The 17,195-nt window shown below is 56.8% G+C and overlaps 6 protein-coding genes across 6 annotated transcripts; 3 read left to right on the forward strand and 3 right to left on the reverse strand.

Moving 5' to 3' along the window:
• Positions 1–1,226: 1,226 nt before the first annotated feature.
• On the forward strand, positions 1,227–2,498 carry KRP23_4002 (Short/branched chain specific acyl-CoA dehydrogenase, mitochondrial; the record flags this gene model as incomplete). The annotated part of the gene is made up of 1 exon (XM_067888916.1): positions 1,227–2,498. The coding sequence occupies one exon, from the start codon at positions 1,227–1,229 to the stop codon at positions 2,496–2,498; it is 1,272 nt and encodes a 423-aa protein (XP_067748120.1).
• A 2,524-nt stretch (positions 2,499–5,022) lies between these two features.
• Positions 5,023–5,463, reverse strand: KRP23_4003 (uncharacterized protein; the record flags this gene model as incomplete). Its single annotated transcript, XM_067888917.1, has 1 exon — positions 5,023–5,463. The coding sequence occupies one exon, from the start codon at positions 5,461–5,463 to the stop codon at positions 5,023–5,025; it is 441 nt and encodes a 146-aa protein (XP_067748121.1).
• A 533-nt stretch (positions 5,464–5,996) lies between these two features.
• Positions 5,997–9,095, forward strand: KRP23_4004 (uncharacterized protein; the record flags this gene model as incomplete). The annotated part of the gene is made up of 1 exon (XM_067888918.1): positions 5,997–9,095. The coding sequence occupies one exon, from the start codon at positions 5,997–5,999 to the stop codon at positions 9,093–9,095; it is 3,099 nt and encodes a 1,032-aa protein (XP_067748122.1).
• Positions 9,096–9,256: 161 nt separating this feature from the next.
• KRP23_4005 (uncharacterized protein) lies at positions 9,257–10,063 on the reverse strand (the record flags this gene model as incomplete). Its single annotated transcript, XM_067888919.1, has 1 exon — positions 9,257–10,063. One exon carries the CDS (start codon positions 10,061–10,063, stop codon positions 9,257–9,259), a length of 807 nt encoding a protein of 268 aa, XP_067748123.1.
• A 1,643-nt stretch (positions 10,064–11,706) lies between these two features.
• Positions 11,707–12,669, forward strand: KRP23_4006 (Maternal embryonic leucine zipper kinase; the record flags this gene model as incomplete). Its single annotated transcript, XM_067888921.1, has 1 exon — positions 11,707–12,669. The coding sequence occupies one exon, from the start codon at positions 11,707–11,709 to the stop codon at positions 12,667–12,669; it is 963 nt and encodes a 320-aa protein (XP_067748124.1).
• A 305-nt stretch (positions 12,670–12,974) lies between these two features.
• Positions 12,975–17,111, reverse strand: KRP23_4007 (Potassium voltage-gated channel subfamily H member 6; the record flags this gene model as incomplete). The annotated part of the gene is made up of 1 exon (XM_067888922.1): positions 12,975–17,111. The coding sequence occupies one exon, from the start codon at positions 17,109–17,111 to the stop codon at positions 12,975–12,977; it is 4,137 nt and encodes a 1,378-aa protein (XP_067748125.1).
• Positions 17,112–17,195: the final 84 nt, after the last annotated feature.

Genomic DNA, 17,195 nt, shown 5'->3' on the forward strand with positions numbered 1-17,195 from the left:
CGTGAAAACATGAATAAGTGAGCAAGGAGAAGAGCAGGTTCTTTTAAAGTGACTGGATCGTCCTGTCCTGGATCGGTCTCTTTGCTACTTCATTTCGTCATTGGCAAGTGACTCCAACTTGTACCTCTGCATATCGGCCAGAACGCCACCCCCATTGACCCAAGCTCCATGAATACGCCCCCATTACTTTACGTGTGTCGGTATCTCAGTCCTGCCCAATACGGCGCAATTCTCGAGTGTATACTTCACGGACACGACGATCCGGTGGCAGTCAAATGCATCTCACTTGATCGAGCAGCCGAGGCCAGAAGTCATGCGGACTTCTCGAAAGAGATCGACAACCCCATCCAAGAGCAGCGTATGGCAGCTCTATTGATGGCCAACGGAGGTCACCGCAACGTGGTGCAGTCGCACTCCCACTTCGTCCACGAACGGAGACTGTACCTCGTCAACGAGCTCTGCAGAGGCGGAGACCTGCACTCCCTGGTGACGGCACGACTCAGTGAGTCGAAATTCCTGGACCAGAACGAGGTGCTGTCACTGATGCAGCAGGTGCTGGAAGGCGTCCACTATCTGCATACAACGCTGGGTGTTGCCCACCGAGATTTGTCTCTCGAGAATGTGCTGATGAGTCGTGGCGTGTGCAAGATCACAGACTTCGGCCTCTCGGTTGACGCTCGGTCCATCTGCGACGGTGGGCGAGTGGGGAAGGAGTTCTACATGGCGCCGGAAGTTGTTGCGGGCGATCGCTACGACCCCACGCTGGCGGACGTTTGGTCGTTGGGCATCATGTGGTTCATCATGTTGACGGGCTCGCCGCTGCTGTCGCTGGCCTCGCCGTCCGAGAAGGGATTCAAGGGCGTCGCCCAGTACGGCGTCGGTGCTGTCATCAACGTGTGGGGCCATTCTGGTCGCATCTCAAGACATACGATCGCTCTGCTCGAGAGGATGCTGCAGATTGACCCTCCCCGCCGCATTTCGCTGGACCAAGTGCTAACCCACCCGCTGTTTGCCAGCGTAGTAACCTAGTCAACCCTCAAAGTCCTAGTGTTTCTTAGTCCTATTTCTAACTACACATTGCTTTCGTCGACAAATGGTGTTGAAGTTGACACCAATCACAATTCACTTGGGGGTGTGCCCCACGTGCTCTTGCCTTATCCTGCACCCCTTGAAGCTCGTCCCCACTTCAACTGCTCTCACTTTCCAATCTGCCATCCTCTCCTGCGATGTTGAGCCGCGTGTTGATCCGGACGCAGCGTCGCGTGGCCAAGGTGGCTGTTAACGGAGCCCGTCGCTGGGGGAGCAGCTTGGCCAATGCCAGTGGCTCGACCGAGTCGCTGCCCATGCCGCTCACGGTCCTGACGGAGGAGGAGGAAATGTTCAAAGACTCAGTGGCTCGCTTCGCCGCGGACGTGATCCAACCGGCAGTGCGTAGCATGGACGAGGCCGGCGAGATGACGCCCGCCGTGATCCAAGGGCTCTTTGCCAACGGGTTGCTGTCGGTGGAGATCCCCATGGAGTACGGCGGCGTGGGGGCCTCGTTCATGAGTCTCATCCTGACCATCGAGGAGCTCTCGCGCGTGGACGCGAGCGTCGGTCTGCTCTGCGATCTGCAGAACACCGTCGTGAGCAACGTCTTCCTGCGCTACGCCTCAGAGGAGCAGCGACAGGAGTACCTGCCTCGCCTGTCGAGCGACACGGTCGGCAGCTTCTGCCTCACAGAAGCAGAGGCTGGCAGCGACGCCTTCTCGCTCAAAACGCGGGCCGACGTGTCTGCAGACGGGAGCTCCTACACGCTCAACGGAGAGAAAATGTGGATCTCCAATGTGGCACACGCCGACGTGTTCCTCGTCATGGCCACTGTGGACCCGTCACTAGGCTACAAGGGCATCACGTGCTTCATCGTGGAACGCGGCACGCCCGGTCTTTCGTTCGGGCCACCGGAGAAGAAGCTCGGCCTCAATGCGTCGTCCACTTGCTCCGTCATCCTTGAAGATGTCAAAGTCCCGCGTGAAAAGGTGCTGGGCAACGTTGGTCAGGGCTATGCGATTGCCATCGGACAGCTCAATGAAGGACGCATTGGCATTGCCGCGCAGCAGCTTGGCATCGCGGAAGGCGCGTATCGCCATGCCATGCCGTACCTCTTTGAGCGCCGGCAGTTCGGTCGAGCTATTGGCGACTTCCAGGCCATGCAACACCAGTACGCGGAGCTGGCGTTGGAACTGGCGAGCGCGCGTCTGCTCGTGTACAACGCCGCTCGACTCAAGGACGCAGGCCACGACTACGTGATGGCAGCCTGCATGGCCAAGCTCCACGCGTCCCGTGTGGCCGAACGCACGTCCTCACGATGCATCGAGATGCTGGGCGGGGTAGGCTTCTCCAAGCAGCTCATGGCCGAGAAGTTCTACCGAGACTGCAAGGTTGGCACCATCTACGGCGGCACGAGCAACGTCCAGCTCAGCACAATCGCGCGGCTGGTCAAGCAAAAACTCGTTTAGGTAGAGGGAGGAGTCGCGAACAGAAGTGGTCATACAATGTATAACTATAGTTGAGCTCTAAGTCGCCCGCTTGTTCTCTAATGGTTCTGCTGCCCTTGTACGTTGATTGTCAGCTAATAATCCGGCATGGCAACAAATGACAGCGAATCTTCCTCGATGTCTTCCTACAGTCAGAAAGTCGAACTGGTCTCGGCTTGCTCGGCCGTCACTACGGAGAAGAGTGGGTGGGCCAGCACTTGGTCCAGCCGATAACGTTGGCGTGGATCAATCTGCAGCATCTTCTCCAGCAACGAAATGGTGCGCCTCGAGATGCGACTCGAATGACCCCACATCTCGAACACAGCACCCACGCCGTGCCTCTCTACAGCTCCGAAGGCCTTCTCGGATGGCGAGGCCAGCGACAGCAGCGGCGAGCCCGTCAACATGATGAACCACATGATGCCCAACGACCAAACGTCCGCCAGCGTGGGGTCGTAGCGATCGCCCGCAACAACTTCCGGCGCCATGTAGAACTCCTTCCCCACTCGCCCACCGTCGCAAATGGACCGAGCGTCAACCGAGAGGCCGAAGTCTGTGATCTTGCACACGCCACGACTCATCAGCACATTCTCGAGAGATAGATCTCGGTGGGCAATACCCAGCGTTGTATGCAGATAGTGGACGCCTTCCAGCACCTGCTGCATCAGTGACAGCACCTCGTTCTGGTCCAGGAATTTCGACTCACTGAGTCGTGCCGTCACCAGGGAGTGCAGGTCTCCGCCTCTGCAGAGTTCGTTGACGAGGTACAGTCTCCGTTCGTGGACGAAGTGGAGGTGCGACTGCACCACATTGCGGTGACCTCCGTTGGCCATCAGCAGGGCCGCCACTCGCTGCTCCTGCATGGGGTTGTCGATCTCTCGGACGGACTGAATTTGGTTTCTGGCCTCGGCTGCTTGAGTGAGTGAGATGCACTTGACAGCGACTGGATCGTCATGTCCGTGCACCATACATTCGAGCACTTCGCCGTACAGGGCGGTGCTGAGCTGCCGACGCACGCGTAGAAACGGAGGAGTGGTCATTTGACGATGAACTTGCGGCGCCGTCCAGGAGTTGGGCAGGTAACGGCGAAAGAAGTTGTGCGCAGCTTTGAGAACTTCGACTAGAAGCCCTCGAACTTCGAGGGCTATCGGGGAGGACAGGCGTGCAAGGAGCGGTGGTCAGCATCGTTAGCTACGCCGTAACTGCAAAGATACTTTTCGCTATTTTTCTAATGTTCGAATTTCGATTGGCGGGTCCGACAAAAGTACAATTGTGCTCCCGAATTCGCTACCTCTTACACCTAGTAAACTGCAAAACATAATTATCACAAAACCAAGATTACGTTTGTTTCGTCTGCGCAAATATGATCAATTCCAGATACTGATAAGATCCACACAGGCGAATATGTGACACAACTGTACTAAACTACGTACATGTCCCGGGGATTTGGCCACTTGGAGTGAGTCAGTCGTTTAGTGTTCGTTGCTGTTTTCACGGCGAAGGCTTCGGACTCTGCTTGGCTCTCGGGGACACTGTGTTCTAAACTTACAGCTGCGTGGGTCGTTCGAGGCACCCTGCGATTGCGGTCTGTCCAGAAGATGCGGTAGTCTTTTTGTCGAATAAAGCCTGCAGTTACTTGTGGCCAACTGCAGGAGCTGGCAGCAATGCCGAAGATCTGGATTACGGCAGCGAGAAAGTGTTCCTCTTGTGCATTTTTGCTTGGGGTAGCAACCCTACAATGGGCGACCAGGGCTCTAAACCACGTTCTTGTGTAGCCGGGTGCCTTCGTTCGGAATCCGAATCGGATAAGGCCGACCGATGTGTCTCGCGTGAAACTCCCTAGCCTGTCGGACTTGGAACGTTTCAGGCGCTGATTTCATGATTAAACTAGAGACACTTTTCGCCGGTGTCAGTCGGTCTACATCGAGCTACGCGGGCAGAGTGATTCACATGGAAGGCCTTGGCACTTTGGCTTTACCAATAATAAATATATGCTTAGAAAGGCTCGAACTCACCGTTTATGGATCCGAAAGCAAACGCATTGCCATTGGTATCGGATGCTGGATTTCGCCAAGCAAGGAAAAATCACAACGATGGTCTTGCCTTCGCCTCGGGTTGAACACATCGCGGTTTAGCCAGCTTTGCTGCTTTGGGTCACCACAAATGGAAGCGGAAAGCCTTTGTTTCGAGCAGCGACACCGTTCCCGCCCGGGCCAAACTCAAATCCAATTTCGGATTTCTGCGCTTTGACTATCACTCACAAGTGATGACCGACTACCCAATTCGCAGCGGCGAGCGAATCGGACCGGGCCAGAACTGTGGTTACGGGTAGCTCGCGAGTAAGGCCAAGAAAGCAGTGTAAAGGCGATATCGAGGCCATGATGACCAGGGTAGACGACGCAACACTGCAACACGAAAGCGTGCTCACGATTGTATTCATCGTCATTTTAAATATGTGAGCTCGATCTGTGCGTTCGATCCGCAGCAGACCGGTATGATAGCTCGCCTAATAGTAGGGGTATCCCGCGCGCGAGCCCTCGGGGAACGGAATGCGGTTCACTGGCATCCTCATCGTCGACGCAACGTCGACGCGGCCGCGTTTGAGCATCGGCTCGTCGTCGCTGGCGAAGTTGCTCCTCGAACGAGTCCTGGACGCGTTCACAGGGTACTGCGTAGTTTGAGGCAGAACGGGAGGTGCTGCATTCCACGCCCTGCTGTTCTGAGCGCCCATTGCCCACTGATAGTCGCCAAAGTCGTTCATCAACATGCCGCCCGCTAGTTTCGGCGACGCACCGACGAGTCCATCGAACAGAACCTGGTTATCCTGTCGAGCGCTCGTGCGCGGCGTCGGTTGCTGAGTCAACACGTCGTCGTCCTCCACCAGGAGCCTGAGCAGCTCCTGCATCATGGCGAGCTCCTCGGCGTTAAACCCGGCAAAGAGCTCCATTTCGACAGTTTGCGGTGCTTGCTGCCGTCCTCGGTTCGAACAGCGGAAAGTTGGAATGGCATTCAAATCGAGCGGGTGAATGAGCTGGAAGCCCGTTCTCCCAATGGGAGGCTCCCATCCACAAGAGTCTTGCAAAGAGACGATCACGGGGTGCCAGCAGGTGACACAGAGCGTCAGGACAGCCAAATCGCCGAGATCATGCAAGGAAGGCACGGTAAGCCATTTCGAAGCCAGGAAACGTCTTGGAGACCTCACAACGCCGCGGCAAGCGCCTTATTCTGATTGACATCGTCTTGTCGAGCGTGAAACAAGCGAGGCTATGCCCGTTCGGCCACTGTATCGCAGCCCCCCATCCTTCAACCGAGTCACCAAGCCGCGTCTATATTTGCGGCCACCTTCATCTCAGACAGCGGTGCCCGCCACATTTAGCCCTCATCTGTACGGTTTGACTCGAAAGTTTTCGTCTCCCAAGCCGGAGAGCAATCCGATCCCCAATGCTCGCGCGTGTTTGATTGCTGAATCGTTTGCTCGGTATGAATTCGCCGCCCAAGTCGGCAGCCTCTTCTTCCTCGGGACTGCCGCTGCGTCAATTGCGATGGCGCGCGTTGCCACCTGTAGATGTGCTGGACGAGTGCCACTGGCTCGTCACTTTGGACGCCAGGAATGCCAATCGCGCTCGAAAGGCTCGACAAGGTGAACACCATAAGCCCCAGTTGCCCGGCGAGACCCCTACGAAGGAACTGTCAGACCTCTACAAGCAGAAATCGCCGTATCGCCAGCCGCTGCGCCGCCCGAAGCCACCCGCACCATCACCGGGATCACCGGCGCAGCGAGCAGCGAAAAGTATCTTGAAGCTAAAGGAGGGTCTTTCACGACTCGATGGTACCAACCGGACGCCAGAGACTCACGATGAGACTCATGATGAGCTTATCGATACGACTATCGACGGCTTAGCACAGCAACACGTCCATCAGCAAACGTCAACGTCGAGATTAATTGATCCCAGTTTGAAAGACAACGGACCAATCCTTCGAGTGAGAAGTCCCAGCCCAAGCAAGGCGAAGACGTTGCTACGAAGTCCGAGCAGGAAGAAGAAAAAGCGACCGCCAACTCGTGAAGAGCGTGATCTTGCTGAGAAGCAGGCACGCCTCGAAACGTGGTTGAAAGCGAATCCCGATGCGAGTCCCGCAAATTCGATTGAAAACGGTGCGCGGGCGTACGATACGTCTTCGCTCTACTCGATAGAAGTGAGTGCTCGCATCGAATCCACGATGCAGTGTCGCGGCCCACTCGAATCGGGAGTGAGACTCTGGGACGACCCCGTGCGTTCGCTCCTCGCAGCCGAGATGACGAGCGAGTCGGTCTTCGGTGGCCAAGTGCCCACTCGAGCATTGGCCTTTCAGTCGCCTCAAGCAGAGTCTCCTCCCCGTGCTACTGCAGATGCGAAGACTGAAACGCAGGTGGGGGTGTCGCCACCAAAGCTCGCACTGGTCGATCCAGAGCGAGAGGAACAGCTCCTGAACGCTGTAGAACCTACAATAGCTGACGAACATGACGAGGATGTACCAGCTCACGAAGCCAAGCCGCAACTGTCGGAGCATGCTCGGAAAGTGTTCAACGCGGCCCACCGTCAAGCCGCCGATGGAGATGTAGCAGGCGCACTGGCGACTCTCGAAGACGGCATCCGCCAGTCTCTCTCGACCTCGCAGGCTCACCTGGACGCTGCTAGCGGCTCAAACGGAGTGGGGTTCAACTACTCCGCCCTTGCACACGCGAGCGCGACGAAATTGCAGCTCTGCTACCGCTCTCGCCATCGTCGACGAGTGAACCGATTGATATTCTTGCAGCGGCAATGGCGCTGGTGGCACGCCCGACGCCGAGTGCTGAGCTCTGTGCAGTATGCACACACGCAAGCGATGGTCATTCAGCGTCGCTACAGACCTTGGTACCGACACATCACGCAAGTACGCAGCGCCGTGCGCATCCAGCGTTGCTTCCGAGTGTTCGAGAGTCAGAAGTTCACCATTCGCTTTCGCCAAGTGTGCCGATTGCTGCTGGCGCGGAAGGCTCGACGCTGGCGACTCACGACCCGAATGTGGATGGTGGGGAAATGGGTGCTCCTGTGGCGGAGACAGAGACGGCGAATCGCCCTGGTGCAGGGTCTCTGGCGTCGTCTTGGTGCTCGTGCTCAGCTGGAGACGCTACTAGCTCAGGTCCAAGCAGTGGAGCGTGAACGACGTGCTCGAGAGGACGAATTCGTTGCCGCCAAGCTGGACAAGGCGAGACTTTGCTTTCGAGAGTTTCTCACAAGCACGAGGCGAGGGCGCGAACTGGTGCGATGGCAAGCGGAGAAACCGTGGTTGCGCTTTCGGCGTCTTCGTCATGATACAAGACAATGGGACGAGCTGCCGTTGTCGAAAAAAATCGATGCTGTTGCTCGAGTACTACCTGGCCGCAGCTTCAGAGGACTGCACCAGCGTGCGCTCTGTCAAATGCTTGTTGGTAAGAGCGAGCAGCTTCCTGCACTTCCGAAATTGCTAAAGGTGTCCGTAGAAGAACTTGGTTTGCTTGCAGCTCCTGTCGCTATCTCGGACAAGCCGAAACTTATCGAGGCAGTTGGTTGCTGCGCTTGTTGTCCGTGGTTGTCGAGTGTTCGTGACAAACTGAAGCAGACACACATGGATCTCTCGCGTCGTGCAGCTACATTGTGGTGGTCACTCGCCACGTACCCGAAGGAATACTGCGCTGCTCGGATTTGGCATCTGCGAAAACGTCGAAGAGACCAGGCACGACAGCAGCTCGAAGACGACTGCGCGCGGCTGCTCGCTACAGTCTTGCGCGTGTGGTTCCGTCGTATCGACATCGAGTCCGACGTGCCGCCGTACTCGTGCGAGTGGTGCTCCGAGGCATTCGGGACATCGCGCGAGTATTTCGCACACGGCAAGTGTGGAGCAGCCCGGGCACGAGCAGAAGCAGAATGGACAGAGCTGAGCAGCGACGTGAAGTTCTCGCGACGCAACAAGTGGCGACTCTGGAGACAGTCTCACACGACTCCCGTTCGCCAGGATATTCGTGCGTTTGACCTCGATGCAGCTTCGGTGCGTAGCCTAAGACGCACGGGTAGTCATCGAAAAGCACTGCAGTCTCTCGTCGCGACGCTAGAAGCCTGCACAACGGATGACAACTCAGACGCCGTGATTCCGCTGGATCTCGCCGGCTTTGTGCTCCAGTACCTCGACGACGACCGAGAGTCTCACCCATTGCTGCAGACGGCAGAGAAACAACTCTTGTCATGCAGGTCGATTGGGAGCTCTGAGCTGGCGAGTCGATGGATCCGCAAGGACGAACTTCGCTCGCGACTGCTTGTCGGGAGCAACTGGCGGGGCGGTTGGAATCGCTGGCAACGATACTTAGTGAAGTACCAACGCCAACCAACCCTCCGAGTCGACAATGCGCTCTCGTTGAGACCGAAGGCTCCTCGCACTGCTGGGTCTTTGAATCGACCAAAAAGGACGTGGCAAGCACTACAGCTACAGATGCGACGGTTGATCCCGGGAAAACGAAAAGCAGCTCAACATCTGTCAACGTCTTCAGCTGTGGCGGGATCTCGCGTGCTGCCGGTTGCAACTTGACTGTCATCCGTCTCGAGAGGCCGTCTGCTGACGAGCGTCCTTGTGAGTGAGTATGACTGAGATGAAATTGTGTACATTGTCGCGTAGCCAATTATGCCTGCGCTAGGCTCAACTTTGGCATAGTGCTGACTCAATAGTCTAAATCGTATCGTACTATGTGATTAAGTACGATTTTGAAAAGAGCCCCTAAACAGGAGCACCCATTTCCCCACCATCCACATTCGGGTCTTGAGTCGCCAGCGTCGAGCCTTCCGCGCCAGCAGCAATCGGCACACTTGGCGAAAGCGAATGGTGAACTTCTGACTCTCGAACACTCGGAAGCAACGCTGGATGCGCACGGCGCTGCGTACTTGCGTGATGTGTCGGTACCAAGGTCTGTAGCGACGCTGAATGACCATCGCTTGCGTGTGTGCATACTGCACAGAGCTCAGCACTCGGCGTCGGGCGTGCCACCAGCGCCATTGCCGCTGCAAGAATATCAATCGGTTCACTCGTCGACGATGGCGAGAGCGGTAGAAGAGCTGCAATTTCGTCGCGCTCGCGTGTGCAAGGGCGGAGTAGTTGAACCCCACTCCGTTTGAGCCGCTAGCAGCGTCCAGGTGAGCCTGCGAGGTCGAGAGAGACTGGCGGATGCCGTCTTCGAGAGTCGCCAGTGCGCCTGCTACATCTCCATCGGCGGCTTGACGGTGGGCCGCGTTGAACACTTTCCGAGCATGCTCTGACAGTTGCGGCTTGGCTTCGTGAGCTGGTACATCCTCGTCATGTCCGCCAGCTATTGTAGGTTCTACAGCGTTCAGGAGCTGTTCCTCTCGCTCTGGATTGACCAGTGCGAGCTTTGGTGGCGACACCCCCACCTGCGTTTCAGTCTTCGCATCTGCAGTAGCACGGGGAGGAGACTCTGCTTGAGGCGACTGAAAGGCCAATGCTCGAGTGGGCACTTGGCCATCGAAGACCGACTCGCTCGTCATCTCGGCTGCGAGGAGCGATCGCACGGGGTCGTCCCAGAGAAGGCCGTATCATTGGGCCATTGGGAGAACTCAAGCTCCTTTTTGCTTGAGCAGTGTTGTGAGCCGCAGTTGCCTCTGACCGACGAGCTCTCTGCGACTTGCAGACAGGTTCAACCTGGCTGGGACTCGCGTGCTGCCCGCTGCGACGTGGCTGTGAATTTCCGGTTTGAACAGAGGGCGTGCAGCGTTGCTCCCGTCACTTGTCGGGTCAAGCGCTCCGTTGCGCTCTGCTCCGTGCGGGACCGGCTTTCGGACGGGTGGTGTGGAGACGCTCGCCCCAAGCAGCGGTGTATTGGTACAGTAGACGGACGCCAAGGCAGTCGTGACAGAGGATCGCTGACAATACACAGGCAAATGCAAGGCAACATCCTGACGACCACCGACACAGCGCGGACACCTTCAAGCTGGACACATCCCCTCCTCCGCGAGAGAGGCTCGTGCCACGAGCGCGACGTCACCGCGTCCAGCGTCGGGACTGCCGAGTCGATTTGCCTTTTAGGCAAGCATGGCCATCGTCCGGCCTCGAGCAGCGAGGCAATTGGCACTCAAAGGGCAAGCGCTTCAACTTGCTCCACCCCGTACTGCAAGGAAGGGGTGCGACGCTTGGTGCACGTCCATGCTGCGCCGGAACGTGGCAATCTGGCACGACGCAAGTTGCCGGGAGCGATGGCGAAGTGAGCAACGAGGTCAATAGAGCGTGGAGGCGATCGCATTGCGCTTCGCAAGGGCTCCGTTGTCTCTGAACTCTATTCTCCGACTCGACGCGATAGTCGCGAGAAATTCAGTCACTTGGGTTGCTGTAGGTTATTCATTTACAAAGGTCGTAGTGGCTTCGGAATGTAAGCTTTTTTATCTAAAGAATATTCATTATAACTGGATATTCGAATTCACGTCATGTCGTGCCGACAAGGGCCGATGGCCGTTATGCTGCGTGGCACTTCGAGAACTTCGATTCCAGGAGGATAGTCTGCGACTTAAGCTATCCTCCTAAAAACAGAGAGAGGAATGCAGCGGAGCTTTGTGGAGGATTCGTCTTGAAGATTGTAGTGCTCAGTGTACCTCCTCACAACGAGCGCAGCGATCGATAAGAATGGTGGTGCCATCAAGTTAACCTGGAATGTCCAGCAAACGCTGCTGCTCTCGGATTTTCCTGGCAAATGTCGCGAGTGTTTTTGTATGGGGCCCTGTATGGGCTCTGCTTTGGTCCAATTTTTATGCGACGGAGCTGATGGGTAAGGCTCATTCGCCTCCGAAACAGAATACAAAGTGCCAACACATTTTGCCTCACCTACAATTTTCTAGCTTAAATACCTCTTTCATCCTATCACTTGTTCAATATAGTTTACTTCAACTTATCGTATTTGGCGGGTGTATGAAGTGCAACTCTCCGACGTACCCCCGGCAAACTAATAAAAAAAGACTTTGACTTGCTTTCACTATACTGCCTGTCAATCGGACGGCGGTCGCTGGTAAACCTCGCCTCTCCTCAGTTCCCAATTTGCTGAGTCCGTCGTAAACGCGAGCCACCGCGCTCTGCAGGAGGAGACTGCGCCGCGCCCGCCAGCTTCGATCCGCGCTAGTCGCCTCCACCCCTCAAACTCAAAATGATCCACGCACCGCTCGCTGTCGTGTCCCCCGCCCCCTCTGCTACCCCGGCGCCCACCGACGTCTTCGAGGACGTCCTGGCACGCTACACGCTGTGCAAGAAGCTCTCGTCCACGCTGTACGGAGAGACGGCGCTATACCAGGACGAGGCGCTGGGCAAGAAGCTCGTGGTGCTCAAGCGCGTGAGCATCCCACTCTTGCAACAAGAAAGCCAGAGTCCCGCCGTGAAGGAGAATCCGTTAAGTGAACGAATCGTCGTCCAGATGCTGGAGGACCCTTTGACAGCCCGAGCCCCAGGCCGCGAATACGTGGTCGAGTACGTCCGCGAGGGCTTCTTCTCGAGTGGCGACAGCGTCTTCATCGCCATGGAATTCTGCGCTGGCGGAGACCTGTACGACTACGTGACGTCCAAGCCCGGCCGCCGCATCCCCGAGGCCGAGGCGCTCACGCTCTTCTCGCAAATGGCGCAGGGTCTGAGCTTCCTGCACGCGCACGGAGTCGCCCACCGCGACTTGTCGCTGGAAAACGTCCTCCTCAAGGATGGACAGGTGAAAATCTGTGACTTCGGCCTCAGCGCTGACGCCAACAAACTGTCCTCCGACGTCGTCGGCAAATACTATTACATGGCACCGGAGATCGCGCAGGGCTCCGTGTACGACCCCAAGCGGGCCGACGTGTGGTCGCTCGGTGTGCTGCTCTTCATCCTGCTCACCGGCTCGCCCCTGTTCGCCGACGAAGGGCGCTGCGCCCCCACGCTGCGCGTGCTCAACAAGTACGGCGTGGCCAAGATCCTGGAGCTCTGGGGCCTGAAGAAGCTCGTCTCGAGACCCACGATCAACCTGCTGGCCTGCATGCTGCAAGTGCAGCCACAGCACCGTCTCAGTGCCGAGCAGGTGGCGCGCCACCCGGCGCTTCGCAGGTTCAACGGCGGTCGCAGATCTACCGTCGCCCCGCCTGCCTAAAGTGAATGTTGCAGGCGGATGACTAGTGTCTGAAGCTGCAGAGTCTTCACTAAGTCTTGCAGCGCAGTTATTGCAACTACTTCAAATAATAAAGTTAGGTATTTATCCAAAGCAGCGTTTCTCGTTCGTGGCCACTCAGTGCAGATTTGCCTTCAACGTGCAAGCCACACTCAAAAGATGCACGCTGCTACAGTGGAAACGCGAGTCGACAACGTGGCGCTCGGCTCGGTTGGCTTCAGATTGCTCGTTGCAGTGACTGCGACAACTTGAACCATTTATTTGGTTCTTCTAACCTCTATTGCTACCTAGTATCGTGCCTCGGACACGTTGCTGTCTTCTCTGAAAGACATTTCGTTCACACTCGGCGCAGCGTCTGCATGTAGACTCGGCTGCCCCGTCCCGAAAAGTTGGTCGGCGTATCTCGTCGGCGAAGCGGACACTGTCGAGTTGGAAGTGGTTAGACTCGCCAACTGGTTCGTCACGCGCTGGATAAACCGCTGCGAGCTGCTCCCAGCACGGCGAGGACGAACCAACGGGGCAAGCGTGGTGGGATTTCGCAATGGTCGAGTGCTTTCCGAAGTCTTCAGCCATCGGGCCGTCACCGCTCGCTGGATGGGCTTGCGAGGGGTAGCTGCAGGTTCGCCCCTAAGCTTAGGACTAGGCTCACCCTGCTCGGTGCTCTCGTCCAGGTTGACGTCGGCACTTCTCCCCGCTGTCAAGTCCAGGTCGGCGAAGTTCGGGGCCGACGTTGATCGCCTGCTGATGAATGTCGACCGTCGCTGCTGAGGGGTCACCGTTTTGGTGCTAGTTCCTCGGGTTATGGACTTTCGACGCCGAGCTGGATTGGTGGCGGCGGCGGTGATGGCTGAGCTGTTCTGGCCAACGGCCGAGCCAGCGTCAATGCTGCTGGACTGTGGTGGTTGAGGGTAGAGTGTGTCTTGGACACCCCGATGAAGCTCCTGGACCAAAGCTAGAGCTTGAGCTTGCGCACTTTCAAGCTTCATGACCTGTGAATCCTCCTCGGGCTCTGGTGTCGACGAAGGCGCTTTTGGTGTTAGATGATGAGAGACGCTGTTGGCAGTAGAGCCATCGCCGCATGCACAATTACACTCTTTCTGCTCGTCTTCGCCTCGGCCGCGCTTTCCATTGGCAACCCCACTACTCGTTCTGGGGGATGGCGGAGAGGTTGTGCTGCCAGCAGGCCACGGGTCGGAAGCAGTCGCTGCTTGCCGCGCTGAATCTTCATCGGTATGGGCTGGAGAACCAATCTCCTGGTCGCGAACAACTACGAGCTGCTCCTTCAGCTTGGAGCTCAACGCAAACTTTATCGAGTCATCCTCGACATCCGGGTTCACAGCCCACGCAACGAGCTTAGCAGCTCGCCGAGGTGAGATCAATTTCTCGCCGTTCGCAACACTATCGACTTCGTCGGCGAACACGGAGCGAACCATCGCTGTGAGTGGACAAGGGATCCCGAACCGCTCGTTGTTTTCCAGAGACGACATCAAAATCTGCGAGATGACGTGCTTACGGTCGACTGGGTACCTGGTCAAGACGGCCTGGAACGCAGTGCGGCTGAGGACGCACATCTCGACGTACGTCATAGCTCGTACGTTGGCTGTTCGCTGATAGTTCATCAGTAGCGCCATCTCACCGAACGCCTGGCCACGCGTCAGGGTCTTCACGATGCCGTTCACCTGCGGCAAGCTGTCCGGACTCACATAGGCGTATCGAGCTGAGGTTCGCTTGCCTCGATTTTGGCTGCTGCCGAGATCATCTCGATCAGGGTAAACAGTTCCGTCATGAGACGTCGTGTAGAGGGTCGAGGTGTCGGCAGGGTGTTCACTGTGTTCACTCAGCTGCGAGCGCCGCCGAGCCAGCGGTTCGGTTGCATGCTCTTGAGTATCGTTATTGCCTACCAACTCGCACATGCCTCGATTGATCATGTAAAATTCGTCCCCCACTTCTCCACGACGCACAATAAAATCGTCGGGGAGATACACGCGAGTGCCAAGACTAAGCACGAGAGTCTTTTGGAAATCGGGCGAGCAATTCTCCCAAAATGGTACATGCATGGCCAGCTCCATGTACTTGAACAGCACAACTTCTAGTGTGAGATTGTGGGATAACTCCTTCGCGAATCGCTCTAACGGGGCACCATCCAGTGCTTCGTACTCACGCCAAAGATGAGCATAGTATTGGTGTATCCGTTCCCGCAGTGGGGCGGGCAACTGCATCTTGGTCATTCCGGCGAAGATAGACTCCATCTTGCGCTGGTAGGCGGTCGAATTGGCGTTGAAGTTGGCCACAAGCATAGCTACATGGCCGAAAATCACGGCCAGCACGATCGAGCCCAGCAAATTCACACAGGACGCAAATACGTTCTCTCGGGCCGAGTGTGTCGTCAAACTCTGACCCTGCAGCATCTGCATGGCTACGTAAAAACACTCAGCATACACTTCAAACTCGATATTTGGCTCAATTGGCGACCCGCACGTTCTCGCTACGGCGTCTACGCCGGCAGAATCAATCAGCAACAGCCTCCAGCAGCACGCCACGCAATGTGCAATGAGCATGACAGACCCCACAATCCAAACAATGCGCAACAAATGGGAATATCGCGAGTACAGCAGCCAGCCCAATACGGACTTGTCGATTCGCGCGTCGCGGACCTGCCCCACCTCCCGAAGCAGCCGTAAAAGATGTACGATCCGATGGGATCGTATGCCGATGTCTATCAGTGTATGGGAGAAGCCTCGCAATGCATCCTGCTCCGATTCTATCGCCATGACATTCTCAGCGCTGCCCTTCAGCACGAGCGAGCCTGTCGTGACCGGGATCGCGGCTAGAAACTGGAACACACCTGCCCCAGTCAGGAAGTTCCACGCAATGTGCCGCCTTGAGACCACGAGCACTCCTCGCTTGTTGACAAAGCTCGTGTTGAACGCCAGCAGGAAATCCGCGATGAAGACAATTTCGGTCAGTGCGTCTAAGTGAATGAACCAGGCGCGACCACCCGAGTGAAAAGCTTCTTCGTACGGGAACCCCAGCGTGTGGATACAGAAGGCTATCAACAGGAAAAAGCTCCGGACACGTGCCGTTCTGGAAAAAGGAGACAGCGGAGAGCGTAACTTTGTGAGCATCGTTCGTACTCGCTTTTTGAAACGTGGAAGCGGCCGTGGCCGGCTCGCTGCACGCGGCGTGAACTTCTGAAAGTTCGCTTGATTCGGGGCTGGAACCCGGCCAGAGTCTTTTCTTGCCCCATTCTGCTGTCGTTGGTCGAGACTTTGTTCACTCTTCTCTCCTAGCTGAGAGTTGTGAGCTTGCTCTTGATCTGGAGCTGTGGACTTGACAACTGACGCAATGGACCGGACGGATCCCCCCAACGCACCACTGACGGCTCCAAGATGGCCAACCGGAGTTACTGTTGCAGTTGCTGGCGGTGCTATGCTGGCGTGATTCGAGTGGAAAGATGGCGCCCCTGGCCGTCGTGGGCTTTCATCTGCCCTCGAATCTACCCGTGACTGCGAGGTGGCCATCATGTCTCCGTCACCTTCACGGCCGATTGTGTTGTCCATTGGTTCACCTTCGCTTCGCGGACGGGAGTTCATTAGATCATCCATACGCTGGTGACTCGTGTCCGAATCCACTGCAGGCATGTAGGCACTGCTGCGCCGGTTAGGTGCGTTCGCTTCACTGCCAACGCTCCTCTGCGAGCCCACAGGTTCCAGTCGTCGCAGTTGAAATCGAGCCATCATTTGTTCATAGTTTTGGCCTTGCTCAGAGCGAACACTGCTAGTAGCTGCTGCGTTTCCACCTGAAGCCAACGTCGAATTCGCGGCCACAGTCTTGGCCACAGCCCGAAATGTTGGCGTTGTATTGGAGCTTGGTGTTCGTTTGAAAATGAGCGTTGTCGAAGCGCTGGGGGTCCGTTTAACGGTAGCCGTAGCTGTAGGAGTCGCAGCTTGTCCGGCCGCTTTGAGCCGCTCGCGGATACCTGCGAGATGCGTACTTGTGGCTCGCTTGAGCTGCCCACGAGGCGAGGCGCTTCCTAGTCGCATCGGTTTAATCACAACTTGTGTTGGGCGCTCCGGAACGGGCTCAACCAAAGGTGCACTCACGCGGTGACCATGCACAGTATCGGGAGCTTGCTTTTCTGCTTCGCCTAGAGGTTCCAATCCCCCCGAGTGGCGTCGGTCGATCCGTCTCTTCTTCGGTCGTTCAGCCCCGACCTGCGCTTCAGTTCCCTGGACTTCTGCGAGTGCCGCAGCCACTGCTGACGTTGTCACGAGTCGACTAAAGGGTCGAGCTGACCCTGACGCCGTCTTCTCCGGTTCATCGCCGTGCTCTTCCTCGACCTCTTCCTGCTCGTGGCTACCGCCAGTCTCGACAGCCTGAGCTTCCTCCTCAATTGGCGAGGACACGACATCTTGTGCAGACATCGGAGAGAGCTCAATGGGCACTTGGTACCATCCCAGTCGAAAGGGAGGCGCGAGTCTGCACAGCCAAGCAAGCTTAAGAGCTCT

The sequence above is a fragment of the Phytophthora ramorum genome, assembly GCF_020800215.1.
Source record: "Phytophthora ramorum isolate Pr-102 chromosome Unknown Phyram_PR-102_s0003, whole genome shotgun sequence".
Classification (NCBI taxonomy): Eukaryota; Oomycota; class Peronosporomycetes; order Peronosporales; family Peronosporaceae; genus Phytophthora; species Phytophthora ramorum.